Raw genomic sequence first — 16765 nt, forward strand, 5'->3', positions numbered from 1 at the left:
AGCAATAACAAAAATGTATCCGTATTATCAACCCTGTGTTCAGCATAAATCCAAAATAAAGCCCCATACAACCACTGTGAAAAAATAAACTTTACCCCAGCTGAAAACAGCACACTCTCTAATGCTGATACTAGCACAAAACTTACTTTGTTTTAAGCTGAAACTAGAAAAAATGTGTAGGATATGTGTATTGGGACAATGCTTGGTAACAGAGACCATTTCATTCAATTTTGGTATTGATCACATAAGAACATAAATATGCTAAGTGTTTGTAGTGGAAGTTATGCCTAAGTCACCTACTGGTTCACCAAGCTTTGTGAGTCTTGGTTAGTCAGCTTGGAGCACTTAGGATTGCTGCATCTTGTCCAACATGTAAGACAAGCCCAAAGAAGTATTTGCTGACCTCTCTTGGCATGGCATTGTGCATCCCTGGTTCCATATTTCTCTAAGGATTGTGTCTTACGACTAAGCTCCTGAAATAAGCTTGCCAAAACTGCCATAACAGTTGAGATGTGTAAACATTGCTAGTGAACTTTACAGTGGTCTGGGCATAGTCTCTTCTGTTCTTGTTTGGTGACTCATTTAGTCAAAGTATCCTAGAAATAATAATAACAATAATAATATCTATAAAGGTTCCTTCTCACCAATAGGTCCCATTAGCTCTAAGAGCTTCTGGACTGTCTGGAGATGAGACAGAAAACTACAGTGGCCAGCTGTGGCATAGAATTGTGCTTTTCATTATGCATTACCACTATCACTGCCTTCAGTAGCCCTGATGTTGGTATGAGAGTAGTGTGGAGAATCATAACTAACTTACAGGCAGCCTTCATCAAGGATGAGCTCCATCTCTGAGACCTTTCAGCTTCCTTCAGCTCCCTGCAGGAGAGAATCTGGAGCAGTCGTGGGTGGTGGTGCAGCTCTAGGAAATAGGAGGTGTGGGCTTAATGGTTTATTAACTCCCCTGGGAAATCCACAGCTAGTGGAGGTAGACTTCATTTGATTTAATACACAAAATACTAATTTGTGCCTCAAGGAAGGATTTTTTTTCACTTAAAAATAGTATTTCTGCCCAGTACAACTGGCTACTAAATGCCTCTTAGAAGGACATAGTACTATCAGTCACCTTGAAGTTGTGAAGTTATTTAACCCTATTCCAGGATTTGCTAAAAAAAACCATTTGAAGATACGTTTTTTTAGATCTTGTTCCTGATTATCATTTGTTTTGTGCTAATAGTTTCCTGTTGGTTTTTTATGCATAATTTTTCTTTTTGCATTGTACTCAGTCTGTGAATTTGGAATGTAGGAAAAATAATTGCAAAGAAAATCTTTGAATAACTTAATGGAGATGGGCAGAAAAGATTTTCAAGCAATCTAGCATAATTCAGAAAACTAATTTTGCATTAAAGAAAAAATAGGCGTTTCAGCACTATGTGTTTGTTTCTGTCATAAATGTATTTTCATTCCACAGTCTTGTAACTTTTTTGTAACCTTGAACTTCTTATAATCAACTGTAATTTATGTTGAAAATTGCTGAAACATCTTTTGTGCTTTTCTCTAATAGGGATTGCAGCCTCTTTTGCTGTAAAGCTTTTTAAAGCATGGATGGCAGAGAAAGATGCCAATTCTGTTACCTCTGCTTTAAGAAAAGCCAACCTCGATAAGAGATTGCTAGTAAGTACAATATATTTTCAATAATCTTTATCTCTCCCAGGGAAAAAGAAGGAAATGAAATGCAGATGGTAGTTTGCTGTAAGCATGTTAACTCCCCCTCAGACTCTGTTAGCGTCTCTAAAATGTTTTTAAACACAGCAATATTGTTATGGCTGTAGCATTGATACAGGTTCAGGAATATTAAGTATCACATGGTTTTACATTCTGTCTCTTTTTTTTCCTTCAGTCAGATGCCTTCTGAGAGACTGTATATATGGGGCTTAGGAATTATATAAATAGGGTTTTTTTCTAACCACGGCTAGCAAAACATACCAGCAAATGAGGATGATTCGAAGCTATGTTTCTTTAAGTATGTTTTCTTTTTGTAAGTAATATATGAAGTATAAGGAATTTTGATTAGAATGTAAGTTTCTGAAGCAGCAGTGTTTAAATAGTGTAGTGAATGAATAGTAAGCTTATTTTCTGCAGCAGTAGCCATCTAGGTAGCATAAATGGTCCTGCAGTGGTGACAGCAGACTTAGAAGGTGCAGTGCAGAAAGGCTTTCAGCCTTAGGACTCAAAACCTGTGTTCTGGATTTGTAGCAAGGTATTCAAAGAATATATGAATATGTAGCAATTTCGTGTGCCTTTTTCTCCTAGTGTTTTTCTGAAGATCATTTGGGTTTTTTTTAATCCTCAGAAGGATTGCTGCTGCAATAATCCAGTCAAATACTTGCTGTGTAGCACTGCCCAGAGACTTTGTAGTATTTCCTGTTTCTACCTCAATTATATATAATTAAGCAAGTATCTTTCAGAAGTGAAGCAGCCTCCCACGCCCCTCCATCTCTTCAATTTGTACTTGATTTTAAATGTCCAAGTCATAAATAATTTGCCATTAAGCTGGGAAATGGGATAATTACACTGTTTATTGAGGAGGGGGGGTGAGGAAGAAAACTGCATCTTTTTTCTATTACAAGCTTGACTGACTTAAACTTTCAGCTGTTGACTCTCATTACTCTTCTCTACTAAACAACTGTAAAGTATCAGATGATATTGCCTAGCATATATGCCCTCATGAAAGTTTCTTCTTAATCGCATGAGGCAGTAAGTAAATAGATGGAAAGTCTCCAGCTTTTGTTAAAAAGAGGTGCTATCCATGCCACAGATCATTGTTAAGGCACCAAGAATGGATTGGTAAGCAAATGCTATTGAATGCTTTCCAAGATGGGGCATTTTCTAGAGTGTTTTATAAGAATAATTTTAACTTTTCTAAGTAGCTGGACTTTCATAAATTGACAATGTTTTTTAATTGGAATGCCTACAGGAGTTAATGTTAACAGTACATAGTGGATTTTGTGATTTTTTGTTACATGATGCATTAGTGGTGGGCCAGGGTGCCTGTCCCACTTATGTATTGTTGAATGTATTTTACTTAAGAGATAAATGTGTGGATGTGCTGGGAGGGTGTGATAAATGTGCTTTGCCTTAAATGGCTTTACCATCTATTCCTTTGTACTTTCACCACGAGAATCTTGGAATCTGGAAAAAGTATGGTTCCTCTTAGGACTGTTTTGAGCAACGTGTTGGGCTCATGGCTATTCATAGGTACATGCACTTCACATGGAGTGGGTGTTAGCTTATTTGTGTAACTGGACATCATCTTTTCCCTCCACTACAGTGAAACACTGCTATATGAATGAAGTGTTGACTTTTCCAGTGTGGATACAAGCAGTGTTCTAAGTGAAGTAACAGGTTATTCCCACTGTTGATTCTTAAAAAATGTTCTTTCCGTTCTGTCAAGAGTCATAGTTGGTTATTAACAGAGAGCATTCCTGTCTTTTTAGGAACTATTTCCAGCCAACCGGCAGAATGTGGACCATTTTGCCAAGTATTTTACTGAAGCAGGTCTAAAAGAACTCTCAGATTTCCTTAGAGTTCAGCAGTCACTGGGGACTCGTAAAGAACTTCAAAAAGAACTACAAGAACGTCTCTCTCAGGAATGCCCAATTAAGGAGGTAAAGGTGGTTTTTTACAACTTTCTGTTTATGTAATCATAATCAAAGACTTAAGTCAACATTAGATAGAGAGGAACAGATTTCTTCTGTTTTTTTTTAAACTATTTTAATTTATTCATCAGCTCACTCTATGACTCTTAAAGCAGGCAAGTATCCTCTGGATTTCCAAGTGTAGTTATCTTTTGGATGGGGGAGTTCTCCTTCATTTATCCTTGAGAATGTATTTCCTTTAACTGCATTAACTGTTGTATTGGAAGGGAGGGACAAAATCTTGTTCTAATTTTGTTTCTTAATGCTTCTACATCATACTGTTGTAAATGACTGTAAGTATTTGGAAAGTCAGCATTGTTTCTGGTTCATTGGAAATGTCCCTTATTTCCTTCTCCAGGTAGTGCTTTATGTAAAAGAGGAAATGAAAAGAAATGAGCTGCCAGAGCCAGCAGTGATTGGTCTCCTTTGGACCTGTGTCATGAATGCTGTGGAATGGAACAAGAAAGAAGAGCTGGTTGCAGAGCAGGCCCTCAAACATCTAAAGGTGTGTGCGTGGGTGAAGAGCAGAAGAAAGCTGTGAATTCACAGAATACATTCTCTGGCTGTCAAGTTTTTAACTGTTTGAATCCAGGAGATTCAGATTTCTGAAGGCTGATGCTGAGCATACCAAGTGTTGTGTATAGTCTGACTTCAGTCAAATGGATGCAAAACTGAGGCAGTTCAGCTCATAGAGTGCCCTGAGTCCCGCAGTGCCAGGGCAAGCCAAGGTGGTCACAGCCTGGGCACCTCTTCCTTGTGCTTTCCCAGGGTGCCAGGTCCCTGAGAGGCTCCTTGCACTGGGGCAGGGCTAAGCAACTGTTGGGACTCTGCCTGCTCAGACCTGACTAGTAAACCTTACTAATTAGCCTACAGGAACTGCCTTTGCAATTTGCCAGAAGCAAAGACATTTGGGAGCATGGTGGGGCATGTGCAGAGGGATGGATAGATCCAGGCAGGAATGCTGAGGCCAAAATCTGTGAATCAGTTGTTGCTGATGTTGGCTGTGGTAGCTGGATATTCGGTGACTTGTCAAGTGATAAGCCAAGAGCTGGCTTGGGACTGTGTACAGTGTGGTTACTCTCTGATCCAACTACTGTCCTTGAGGATGAGGGAACTGAATACATAAAAAGACAGACTGCAATATTTCAGTAGCACCATTGCATGTTGGTACCAAAACTCTAAAGACCTTGGTATAGAAAAGAAACAGTAAACCAATGCAGAGGCATCAATCACTGCCATCATTGGTGTTCCTCATCTAAGCCTGAAGTAATTGTGCAGTGCTGGACACTGGATCTGAGAGCAGAGGCTTTTCAGCACACTTAGTCCTTTTAAGCAGGTAATCTATGACTAGGAGAATGCTCCCTCATAGCTAGGGCTTCAGAGCTTTGCCTTGGAACAGAAGCAATCTGGGCTTTATTCTTTATGATAAAATAGATCTTTCTTCATATTGTATGTCTCTCCATACTTGGGTGTGCCTGTGTTGGTTTAGCTCCTACTGCTGCTGTCCTTTTGTCTGAATTTGGTTTCTCAATCAGTAATCCTAGAAATGCAGTCGCTTGGGATGTTGTGTAGTCTTTGATGGTAAGACTGAATGCCTTCAAGTTTGCTCAAGTGGCTCAAATAGCAGGGGAAAGACAAGATAGTTTCCAGAAGGAGGAGAGACATTGTTTTTCTTATTCTTTTGATGTAAAATTTGATTATCTCTCTTTGAGTTGTAACAAAATATCCATTGAGAATTACTGTCTAGTACTGTAGGGCAAATTAACAAACACTTGCTGGAATATTTGAACTCTGGGAAAAGAGAGACATAGCTGGCTTTGTACAAATCCTGTTGACTGGATGTTTAGTCCTACACATCTCACTGACTCAATCCATTAGCTATGTATGTATCCCCAGCAAATTAGGTAAGGCATCTTGTCCCTATAAGATAGGCATCTTTATAGGTACATTCACTTTCTAAAAACAGGAAAATTTGTATGGGGTATTTACTATTTGCACTCGGGTAGGATTTTAATAGAAGCAATAGAAATAGAAATTTAGACTTCAATATCTGCTTCTTTACAGTTCAGTCTTCAAAAATGAAACAGCATTTTTCACATCCTTCCTCTTAGGATAGGTGGAGACAGATCTTGGATCCTTCTCTTAGGGCTCTCAGTGTATGAACCAGCTCCAGAAAGTGGATTAACAGTGTTAGGATGATACAGAGCTCAGTGCTGTGCCCTCCTGTGTGTCAGTGTCCCAGGAAACAGTCAGGGAGTTGCTTTGACCTGGTGCTGTGATTGGGATGTATATAAATACATACTTGATGTGTGACTTACCAGATGGTGGGATTTATTCAAAGTATGGCTCTAGCTGACAGGTAACTTTCCCAAAGCATATTGTCCAGAGCTTTGACATCTGGGTACCAGTCTCTAACTTACCAGATTCTTTCAGTAAGTTGTACACAAGGCACCCCTGAAAAGATGTGTCAAAACACAGAGTATTGACCTAGTTTACAGATCTTAAAAAGCATTGCTGGATGGGTGGCTACCTAATGGCAGGGTTGAGGCGGGCATCCATGAAGCAGCGTACTCAGGCAGTGCAGTAAAAGTCATGTGTGCCATCCATATGGCAGGACCAGCAGGAGCTGACCTCAGGAGGAGACAGGGCAAGCTGTTCAACCCTGGATCTCACAGAATAAGCTCCTAATTGTCCCAGTAACCTCACTGTGACACTGGGGCCTAGTGCCTCTGCCTCCTTCAGTGCAGAGAAGAGTTCTCTGGGTGAGGAGAATCTTCCAGACGATTCTCACTGGAGGCAAGGCTCTGGTGAGCTTCACAGCAGCAGGGTGGGTGCTGACCCCCTCCCCACTCCCTAACATGACACAAATGGGAAATAATGCCACTTGCTCAGCCAGCAATGTGAAGAAAGTTCCTTGGTCAATTAGACATTTGTGAAACTCGTAACTGTGAGCCTGTACCAGTTGAGAAGTGAGGGAGGAATGTGAAGGGAATAAAGTCAGATTGGCAAAATGAAGACAATTTACTTTCAAACTGAAAATGTAGGATTTTTATTAGAAGTTATTAATGTTTATAGACAGCAGCACTTCACAAACATGTGGATGGAGGTGAGTTCTGCTGAGGGTATTAAACCAATTGCACTGTATATTGTCCTGCCTCCCTGCAATTTGCCTAGTTACCAGCTTGATGCTACAAAGGCTAAAAAGGGAAAAAGAGCTACTCACAGCCTTTTTCAGTGCTGTTACCAAAGTACTGAGGTTGTTTCCAAAGATAGGGCTATACCTGCCAGGAGTGGAAAAACTTGGCCTCTGGTATTAGCTCCATCTAGCCATTTTAAGGGAGTTTCTTCCCAAAGAATTAAATACCATCAGCCTGCTAAGCTGCTCGTTGCTATTGTGATTTCGTGCTCTCTTAAATAGCTGATAATTATTGAAAAACACTCTTTGGAACAACCTTTCAAATTTCAGTTTAATTTCATGTGTTTTAGTAATTATTTCCATGGATCATATTGAGTAAACCCCTCAGGATTTATCCTCTTGCAGAGAGGTGCTGAACTTTTAAACATGCCCATCAGTCCTGTGGGTGATTTGTCACCTGAGACCAGCAGCAGCCCTGGTCACTCAGACCAGAGCTCTGTGATATCAGGCTGTTGCAAATCCAGCTGGAGAATGCCGAATGGAGGTTACTGAAAACTTGGAAGAAAGACTGAGCTGATGAGTGCAAGAGCAAAAGAAATAGTAATATGCAATGTATATTTGACTAGGGTCTCTGAAGATCAGAGGCAATTTAACGTCATCTCTGAAAAATGCTCTTAATATTACCTTAAATTTAAGATTGCAGTCGTAGCTGAACTCATCACAGGCTAAGATGACAGGAAATTGGAGAGATATGGATATAAACACTAGCTTTTAAGGAAAGATATGGTCCTTCAGTGTAATTTTTAGTTTTAAGATCTGAAATAAGAGGGGGAAATTGCACAACAAGTAAGTTTTTGCTGTATTTTTTGTTATCAACTCCAGGAAGAGACGATGAAATGTACTACTACTGTCTTGTCATAGAAACTTTAGCAGTTAATACTGTGCTTGGAAAATGTTGCTGTTTACCAAAGGATGTCACGATATTCTTGATAGTGGTAATGAGAAAAAATAAGGACTCTTGATCAGAGTTAACTTGGAATTAGTTTACTTTATTTCAGTTTCCTGGGACTTCTAAAACCCCTGTGAAATTGGAGCCTTCTTTTCATGTATTTCATCATGGAGTGTCTTATGTTATGAACATCTGTAAAGCATCACTCCTGAATGAACAGAATGCTGCATTGTGAAATGTGTGACAGAAGTAATGCCAGATTATGGGCTTTATAAATTGATTTTACAAAATTCAGTAACTGAGTGGTACTAAATTTTAGTTTACAGCATGCAAGACATGCTACAAAAAAACATGGATATTTGTGTATATGCATTTTATGTGTTTTAGAAAATGCAGTGTGCAAGTAAATCTAAGGTTTCAGTGAAACATTTTCAAGGATGAAATTAATGATGTTTATTCTAAAAACGTTGATTTATTTTTAAATATGCTGACATGAATTTTGGTTTTTCCCTCTCTTCCTTTCAGCAATATGCCCCCTTGCTTGCTGTGTTCAGCACTCAAGGCCAGTCAGAGTTGATCCTACTCCAGAAGGTGCAGGAGTACTGTTATGACAACATCCACTTCATGAAAGCCTTTCAGAAGATAGTGGTACTCTTTTATAAAGGTAAAAGCGTATAATCCACTGTTGTGTTCTGTGCTTGGATTCTCAGTGTCAACCACTCTCCTGTGATGTTTCACCACGTAGTGCATATGAGAGGGCTGTGTTGGTGTTGAATTCTGGAATACTTTGTGCTTTGATAGTTCAAAGGAGTGTGTGGCAGCAGGAAAAGCCAAAACAAGCCCTTCTCTTCCTCTGTTGCTTTCATCCCATATTCAAGGAGCATGAGCAGGATCAAGCACTGTCCAGTCATTTCAAGCGCAGTTTAGTCCTTGTATAAAACCAGTTCTAGGAAGACATTTCTATAAACTTCTGGCACATTTCAAAAGTAGATCAGAGCTTGATTTTAAGAAACCTTGAAAGTGCAAACCCTCTTAGCAGGAAGATTTTTCAGGGGTTTGTAGTTGGAGGTTTTTTTCTCACTTTCTACCAGAAGGAGCTTTTCTTATTCTTCTTTTCCTGCCAATTTTTTGCAGGTGCTATAGTTTTGATGGATTTCATTTTTATTGTGAAATTGACTTCTTCACAAGTTTATTCTGATCAGGTTGTCATAGAGACTAATGGTCTTGCACCGCGTGTGATGGGTGGGTGCCAAACAGTTTGTTCTGACGTTCTTGCTATAAATAGTTGGAGGAGAAAAATCAGTAGGAGTAGGATCCTAATGTTGATCTTTGTTCACCCTGTTGAGTCCAGGTACATGTTCCAGGCAAATGAGTTCCAACTGTTAAAATAATTTCATGGTTTCAGAAGCCAGAAGGAAGTGAGTCATGTGGATTTATTTCTATCCTTCTTTCAATATAGCGTGGCCTCAATGATAAATGAAAAAGCAATGCACCTTGTCCTTCTGCCCTCAAATTCTACAATTTGTAAATACTGTTAATGACCATAGAACAACTTTGAAGCTGCAGCAATCACTTGATTCAATTTTCTTTGGGAAAGTACATTTGCTTCGGACATGGTGAATGAGAGGCGTAATTGCTGTACACTCAGAGCATAACTGATGGTCAAACCAGAAATAGTCTTGTGTAGGATTGCCTTCAGAATTTTTGTAGATTCATTACTGTGTTAGCCTGCAAGAGCAACCTTGACATTCCAAAGCATTTAAAAATGAAAAAGAAAATAAATCACTTAATTGTATATTAAACTTAACGTGCTTGAAGAACCCAGTTCCCACCTACTCTGCTCACCCACCTGCTCTTGTTCTGACTCTGGAGATTACTTGGGCAGGCTGAGAAGGTTTCAGCCTCGGCACTACAGGTGCCACAGTAATGTTGAGGATTCACGTGAGGTCTAGAGGGGTGTGTGGTCTGTCCAATATGTGCCGTGCCTGTACTCCTGCTTGGAATATCTGGGGCAGGCATGCTGCAGCACCTGCCTCTGCCATCTGACGCAGTCATGCGGCAGCACGGCTGCCAGCCCTTCCTGGCCCTGTTTGGGCTGAAGCTGCATGACAGACCTGCTGCATGTTGGCAAATGTTTGCCTGACCTTACAGCCTTACAGCCATAGGGTCCTTCTGGGTGCTGGATGCAGGGAGCATCAGCTCCGTCTAGTTTTCGCAGTTTTGGAGTTAAACTGTGTCCATTAGGTGAGGACATGCTACTTTGTCAACCAGGGAAGATTCTGGGAGCATTAGGCCTTCAATTCCTCGTTCTTCTACACGACTATTGAGCTTTAATGGCTCGTGGTGTGGCTTGTGCAGTGCCTTGCTGCCTGCCTCTTTGTTTCAGTGCTGGTAGATTTCACCCTCTCCTCCCCAGTTCATATCTATCCGCTAAAAACAAGCCACCAAGTCTTCTTAGAGACATACACTTTATTTAGGTAACTTCCCAATGACAGTCTATCTTTTGTTTCCTAATCGCTGAGGAAAAAAGCCCCCTAAAGCTGTGTTAGTGGTGAGGGAACAGCAGACAGCCTTGTTCCACTTTCTATTGTTCTTAAATGTAACATGCACGAGATCTGGAGAGGTTTCAGGGTCCCTAATCAACTTCATCTAGTGACAAAAAAAGGTATCTGAATATCTGTGAATGGGCAGATAAAAATGCAGCTTTGTACCAGCATGAATGTGGACACTTTGTTGCTTGTTACTCATTATGAGGGAGTGCTTCCTGGGCATAAAAATAGTCAGCAGTGATGATAGGCACCTAATGCCAGTCAGGCTTTGACTAATTTAGGTCTATGACTACTCTCATCAGCATGTCCAACATCTTGCATCTCAATGCTTTCCATATTTCCATCATGAAATAGCCCTTGGATTACTTTCCTGTGAATTACCTGGAAATACCTAAACATGTTAACAGCTGGAGCTCATTAGCACCTAGAAGATCTTGAAAGTCTGTGGTGTTGATTTTTTTATTTATTACTCTGTCTCTAAACAAGAAGGAGCATCTGTTTTTTCCCCAATGTAAACCCAAGCCCTGTTTTCCCTTAAGTAGCAGCAGCTTCTTACTGGCTTGTAGGTATAATTTACAAAAGCAGATCCATAGCTGATTAAAACTTGTTGACAACATTATTACTCTTCTACCCTTGTGTTCCTGAGTATGGAGAAAAATAAGCTGTCCAGGTCTATACTGATCCCTGACTATGATGTTGCTTCTCTGGTTTTCACTTAAATCTAGTATAGTTGTTAATCTGACAGCTGCATTTTGACTAAGATCTAAAAGCCAATTGCAAAATAAGAATTGCTGAATTCTGAGTGGCACTCAGTAAGTTTGCTTGTTTCCATGCTTGCATTTTAAGATGTATGTTGTTTGTTAGTTTCTTCTGTGTTGTAGTTGGTAAAATAAGCACTGTTGTTACTGGAATGCTATGGAATATGATATAGATCATATTCACCTGTTGATCTCCTTTGTTTTAGTTTGTCTATCCTTGAAATTTCAAATATGAAATCTTGACACTGTTGAAATTAATGATCATTCCTTTCATGAGGATCGGAATTTAATCCTGTAAACGGCAAGCACAAAGTCTCTGTGTACTTTTTCATTAGAATTCAAGACAACATTTACAAAATACAAGAAGAAATAACTGATCACAAGTACACATGAAGTAGGACTCTGGTTTGAGGCACAATTAAGCCTCAGAGATATTCTTTTGCAGTACAGAAATGCAGCAACCAAATGATGCAGACTGACAGAGATTCTCAAACTCTGCAGGAAACACTTAGAAGAATGGAACCTTCGAGTTCCACTTCATACAGGGTTTTTGTTTTTTGATGGATCACAATTATCTTTAAATATCTTCATTATTCAAGTACTTTTTGTGGTACTTGATACAAAATTTTCCTGGGAAAAACCCAAAGCAAACCAGAAGGGCCTTATCTGTAGTATGACTGACATTCCTTGCATTGAAAGAACCCTTGCCTGAAGGCTCTGTTCTCCCAGCTGAGTTAGCTGCAATAGAGTTGAATTTTGTTGATTGACTGACTGTGTTGGCAGCTGCCAGGGTGTGCTTTTCCCTTTACTCCCCGTGGCTATGTGGTTTGAGTTAAAAGCAGAAGTTCACTTGAACCGGGTGATTGAGTGCAAAGCTGAGACCTGAACTTCAAGTAACTTTCCAGTTAACCCCGAAGAAAAGAGACTGGGCTGTTCAGTCTCTCTGCTCTGCAGCTTCTCCCTTTCATGAGGGACGTCCCTGGAGGCTCTGGCCGTGGGTGGTTGGAGTGGCAGTTGGCTGCACCTGCAGGAAAAGCAGCTCTCTGGGGCTGACATCACCTGGGACTGCAGTGGAAGTGATGTGCACACGCCCACAAACCGCAGTGCTCAGCTTCAGCCATTAAAATATATCTATAATCAACTTTAATGAGGAATAACTATATATATACAAAATGAGTCATTCCCTTCATTCTCCTTCCATTTTCCCTTCCCACTGCTTCAAAGCAACTCAGAGGTATGATTAACTACACCCTGTCCTGCGTGATTGTTCAATTGAGCATCTTTGTGCTGGTGGGAGAATGCTATCCCTTATGAGCACTGGAGGCATGAATGTATTACACATAATATTTCTTAGAAATTAAAGGAGCGTTGCAGTTGTCCTTTTTGTAGCACAGGGCATTTTGTTCTCCTCTGTTAGGATAAGAGGTTTATTGCCATGGAGTTAAATACAGGCAAATTTTTCATCTTCCAGACTGGCGAATGTTTTAATCTTTAAGGCACACTGTGAGATTGCATGCTGCTTTTATCAGATTGGGGTTTTGGGAAGGGAGGGAGAAATTGCATTTTCCCCCTTTGGCAACAAAACCATTGAGCTTACGGGCTTCAAATAAAAAACCCAGACTTGAGTCCTATTACTTATGAACTGAGCTATGTGCCTACCTGGAGGTGCTTCCTTGTACAGTATCATAATGTGACCTGTCATGCAGCAACGGGCTTTAGCACTTCTATACAGCTGCTTCATACCTGTGAGTGTCTGCAGTGTGCTAGAGCTTGAGCTCGGGTCAGGGTTACTCTACTTGGGTTGTTTTGTTGTTTTTCTTTCTGAAATCTCTCCTGATTTTCTTTGCCTGTTCTTGTGTCTCATACCCTGAGTAATTTTGCTGATGTAGTTGCGTGAACTTCAGGGCTCTGAGGTAAATGTAATCTTCTCACATGTACTTCTACATTAAACTGCATGTTCACGAGTCCATGTGAAATGTTTTCAAGTTTGCTAAATTAAAATCCAGATTCATTAAATACTGTAATGCCTTTGAGCTGCTGCTAAGGACTACCAGCAAGTATTTAATACAACATATGTAGGACACATATTGAGAAAGTAAGAAAATTATAGCCCGAAAAATATTCCAGGCTGGAGCTTTTCAGCTCTGTTCCCAGCCGATAAGCTGGTCCAGCTCAAGGCTAGGGAGAATTTCTCCCAGGGTGATAATTTGGTCAAAATAAAAAGGAATTAACAAGATAGAACACCTGTTGTGGTGCGTGACCAGGCCCTGGGAATGGGGTGTCTTCTCTCTGAACCAATCACCTTTTCTCTACTCTTCGAATTGCAAGTCCTGCTATAAAACCAAGTGTGTTTCTGAATAAACTTGTCTCTTTCTTCCTGTCATGAAAGACGACCATGTAGCTGTGCGTCTTATTTCTGCCGCACTTAAAGGGTTAAAACCCCTTTCCACGGCTACGTTATATTCAAAACATCTTTCTTGTCTCCAGTATTTCTGTAAAGTTTATTGTGGCAGATTGTGATTTCAGGAAGATGGTGGATTTTGGCCTCTTGTAGGTTCACTAATCACAATTTATATGTACAATTTGTATGTAAAAGCCTAGAGCCAGCTCAGTCCCATTTTCCCTGTATTTTCTCAGCATTACTGTCAGCTGCAGTAAACTGCAGAAGAGGTTTTATATTGGAAAAGTGCCTGAGAGACAAGGCAAATTTCCAGTCAGATGCACTTACTAAATTCCTAGTTTTCAGGGAGATTTCATATTCAGTTACTTTTGAATGTCTTGGAATAGTTTTGATTAAGTTCAAACATATCGCTGGTTGCTTCCATCTGTTTATTATTCAACAGCATATGTGAAATGTGTCTCCTCTGTCTCATTTGATCAGATGCTTTGGGGTTTTAGTGTCATTTATTTCAGTTTGTCTTCTTCCCTTCCCTGCCACATCTGCTCTAACTTTAGGCTGAAGCAGAAGGTGATGGTCAGGGTTGGTGCCTTGGCAAGCAAATACCCAGTGGGTGGGACAGCACCAAGAAGCTCAGGGAAGCAGTGAAATACATAATTGTGTTGATTTTGAGCAGGGAGGGTAGTTTGTTCAAAGACAGAAAGAATGGAAATTTTAATGAGGTGTAGAAAGCTGTCTTTAGTCTTTTTATAGAACAAATACAGTTTGATTTTGTTGTTGTTGATGATGATGTTGTTTGTTCTTGCCTCTTGTATTACATAACTGCCAAAATGCCGTTGTGGATCCCAGATTTTGCCTCCACAGCCATCAATTACTGAGATACTTGGCTTGGCTGGATCACAGGAGCTTTGTCCTGGGGCTAGAGTTCTGTTGCTAGACCTAAATTTGCATATGTTGGTAACAATAAGTGTCCTTGCTATTTATTAGTATTTCGTTATTCTGAATTGTACTCAGCCTCACATGTCCTCACTGACAGCTATTTTGTTCCTGATGCTTGACATAAAAATGTCATCTGTGCTGTCCATCCAAGCCAATCCCTTAAAATGGGTGGTCTGAATAGTGACCTTAAAATTTATTAGCTAAAAACAATATAAGACCTTTAGGGGGAAATGATTGCAAAAAATCCCTACTGGCTGTCAGTCAGGAGGTATCTGTCACTTCAGACATCGAGAACCATGCACAATTCTGTGATACAACAGCAAGAAATAGCATGGTAACTCTTATTGTGGTAACTTCCAAGATGTGCAGGCTGATTATGTCTTTTATCCAGCAATCTTATGTGGTATATTTAAAACAGATGAATAAAGAACTCTTCTTGACAGAAGCACAATATTTGATACCTTATTTTAAGCCTAATTAATTACACATTTTATTGCATCTAGAACCCATTATATGCATCAAATAGTCTGTAGCCTAATATAGATCATGCAGAGCTTGTTCCACTGCAATCATATTAGCTTTATGCTGCCTTTAAAAAAATTTTTCTCCTCTCATGTTCAAAATCTGCTGATCTCTAAAAAATACTTTTTTTTAACAAACACTAATCTGTATTTCAGCTGATGTTCTGAGTGAAGAAGCTATCCTCAAGTGGTATAAAGAAGCACATGTTGCTAAAGGCAAAAGTGTTTTTCTTGACCAGATGAAGAAATTTGTGGAGTGGCTGCAAAACGCTGAAGAAGGTATGAGTTCATTTGAAGAACTATGGTTTCTTTCAAAACAAATTTTCTTTTTCACATTTTAGTTGTACCAGGATATGAAGTTTTCAGGACTTGAAGTACATAACAGAAGGGATGACTGTCTCGATTGTTTCCAAGCATGCCAAAGCCTAACAACACTTGCTGCCTTTTTAGTGATTATGGTGTCCCTGTGAAGTCGTTTATTCATTGGGTACCACTTGTCTATAGATAAACTCTTTTAGCTTCTGCAGAGAGGAACTCTGCACTGGTGACAGCATCAAGTGCCTTGGTGCTAACACCTGCAGGCAAACAGTTTTCTGTCTCAGTGCCTTTTTTTCTATTGTCATATTTAATGGCACATAGCATGAGCTTGCCTGTGCCCTGGCTCTTGAAACTGGCTTTAGCTGAATAGTCAGGTTAACATTATGTGATCTGTATTTGCTGCTTTAAAGTGGTTATGTAGAAGGAGATCTAGTTTCTTTAGTCCTCAACTTGTTTTTCCTCATGTTCTTGATAGGAAAATACTTCTACTGAATAAGTAAGTTATCTATTTTTATCTATGGAAAAAGAATTCCCCATCAGTTGGGAATATAAATCCATGTTAATAGATAGGGATAGAATTATTAGGGTTCATTTGCATCCATTTAATATAATTAATTTTATAAACTTGGAGGGAATATGTACTAGTGACAAAGAAGAGATAAAACTTTGCAGCAATTCACATGTTCAGATAGCAATATAAAAATGGCAGCTGCTTTCACACTTGAGATTTTGGATGGGCAAGCTTGGTCAAATTATCCTTTTTTTTTTTTTTCCCCTTTTAATTTTCTGCTTACATGCCTCGGTTGCTCTTTATTTTTATCCTTTACTGCATGTCCCCTCTGCCAGATGTCCTTAATTACAAAGTCCAGTACAAACGGAGACAAAATGTTTCTGTTAGAACACACAGACCATGTTTGCTCTCAGAAATCTGATCTATGGTGTAATATTTTTTGGCAGTGAGCCCTTTCCTGTCAGGTGAACACAGAAATGCAATATGATACAAAGTAGCTTTAGGTTACAAAACCAGCATGTGTATTCCTGCTTCTAGGTTACTGTTACTTCTTCTGCTTCTATTACTAAATGAACTACATCTTATGCTATAGAAATCATTAAAAAATTTGGTTTGTACATGTTTCATACCTCCTGTAGGGTAACACCACTTATCCTTTCTAGATAGGCCGGATGGTGATGATGATTGATATTTGCAAAGCAAATAGTTTTAAGGGTGCTTCCTGATGAGAGCAGTACAGTCTACTCATAGAGATTAGAAGAGTGAGCAAATAATGCTGATCCTTTATTAAACTCAGCTACACATTGTGTGGCTCTGTAGATGAGGACCAGAATCATTCATAGCAACGTGGTGAAAATTTTAGTGACGACAGATCTGTAAATGAAGAGCTCCACCATGGAGGGCAGCAGAGTAAACCTTCATCTCCTGAAGCTGTGTGTTTCTTTCTTGTTTGCTCTGTTCGATCTGCCAGCCTTTCCTAGGAAGTACTAGG

At 39.7% G+C, this 16765-nt stretch overlaps 1 protein-coding gene across 3 annotated transcripts in view; it reads left to right on the forward strand.

Annotated features, from left to right (window-relative positions):
• Positions 1 to 16765, forward strand: part of BZW2 (basic leucine zipper and W2 domains 2) — a 56982-nt gene that overhangs the window by 39651 nt on the left and 566 nt on the right. For all 3 annotated transcript variants that reach the window (XM_014894405.2, XM_014894406.2, XM_088162529.1), the window contains 5 exons: positions 1562 to 1671; positions 3495 to 3665; positions 4054 to 4200; positions 8306 to 8444; positions 15102 to 15224. In XM_014894405.2, coding sequence (XP_014749891.1) covers positions 1562 to 1671; positions 3495 to 3665; positions 4054 to 4200; positions 8306 to 8444; positions 15102 to 15224 — 690 coding nt within the window. The remainder of the gene's footprint in view (positions 1 to 1561; positions 1672 to 3494; positions 3666 to 4053; positions 4201 to 8305; positions 8445 to 15101; positions 15225 to 16765) is intronic.

This window comes from Sturnus vulgaris, chromosome 1 (genome assembly GCF_052056855.1).
Source record: "Sturnus vulgaris isolate bStuVul1 chromosome 1, bStuVul1.hap1, whole genome shotgun sequence".
Taxonomy (NCBI): Eukaryota; Metazoa; Chordata; class Aves; order Passeriformes; family Sturnidae; genus Sturnus; species Sturnus vulgaris.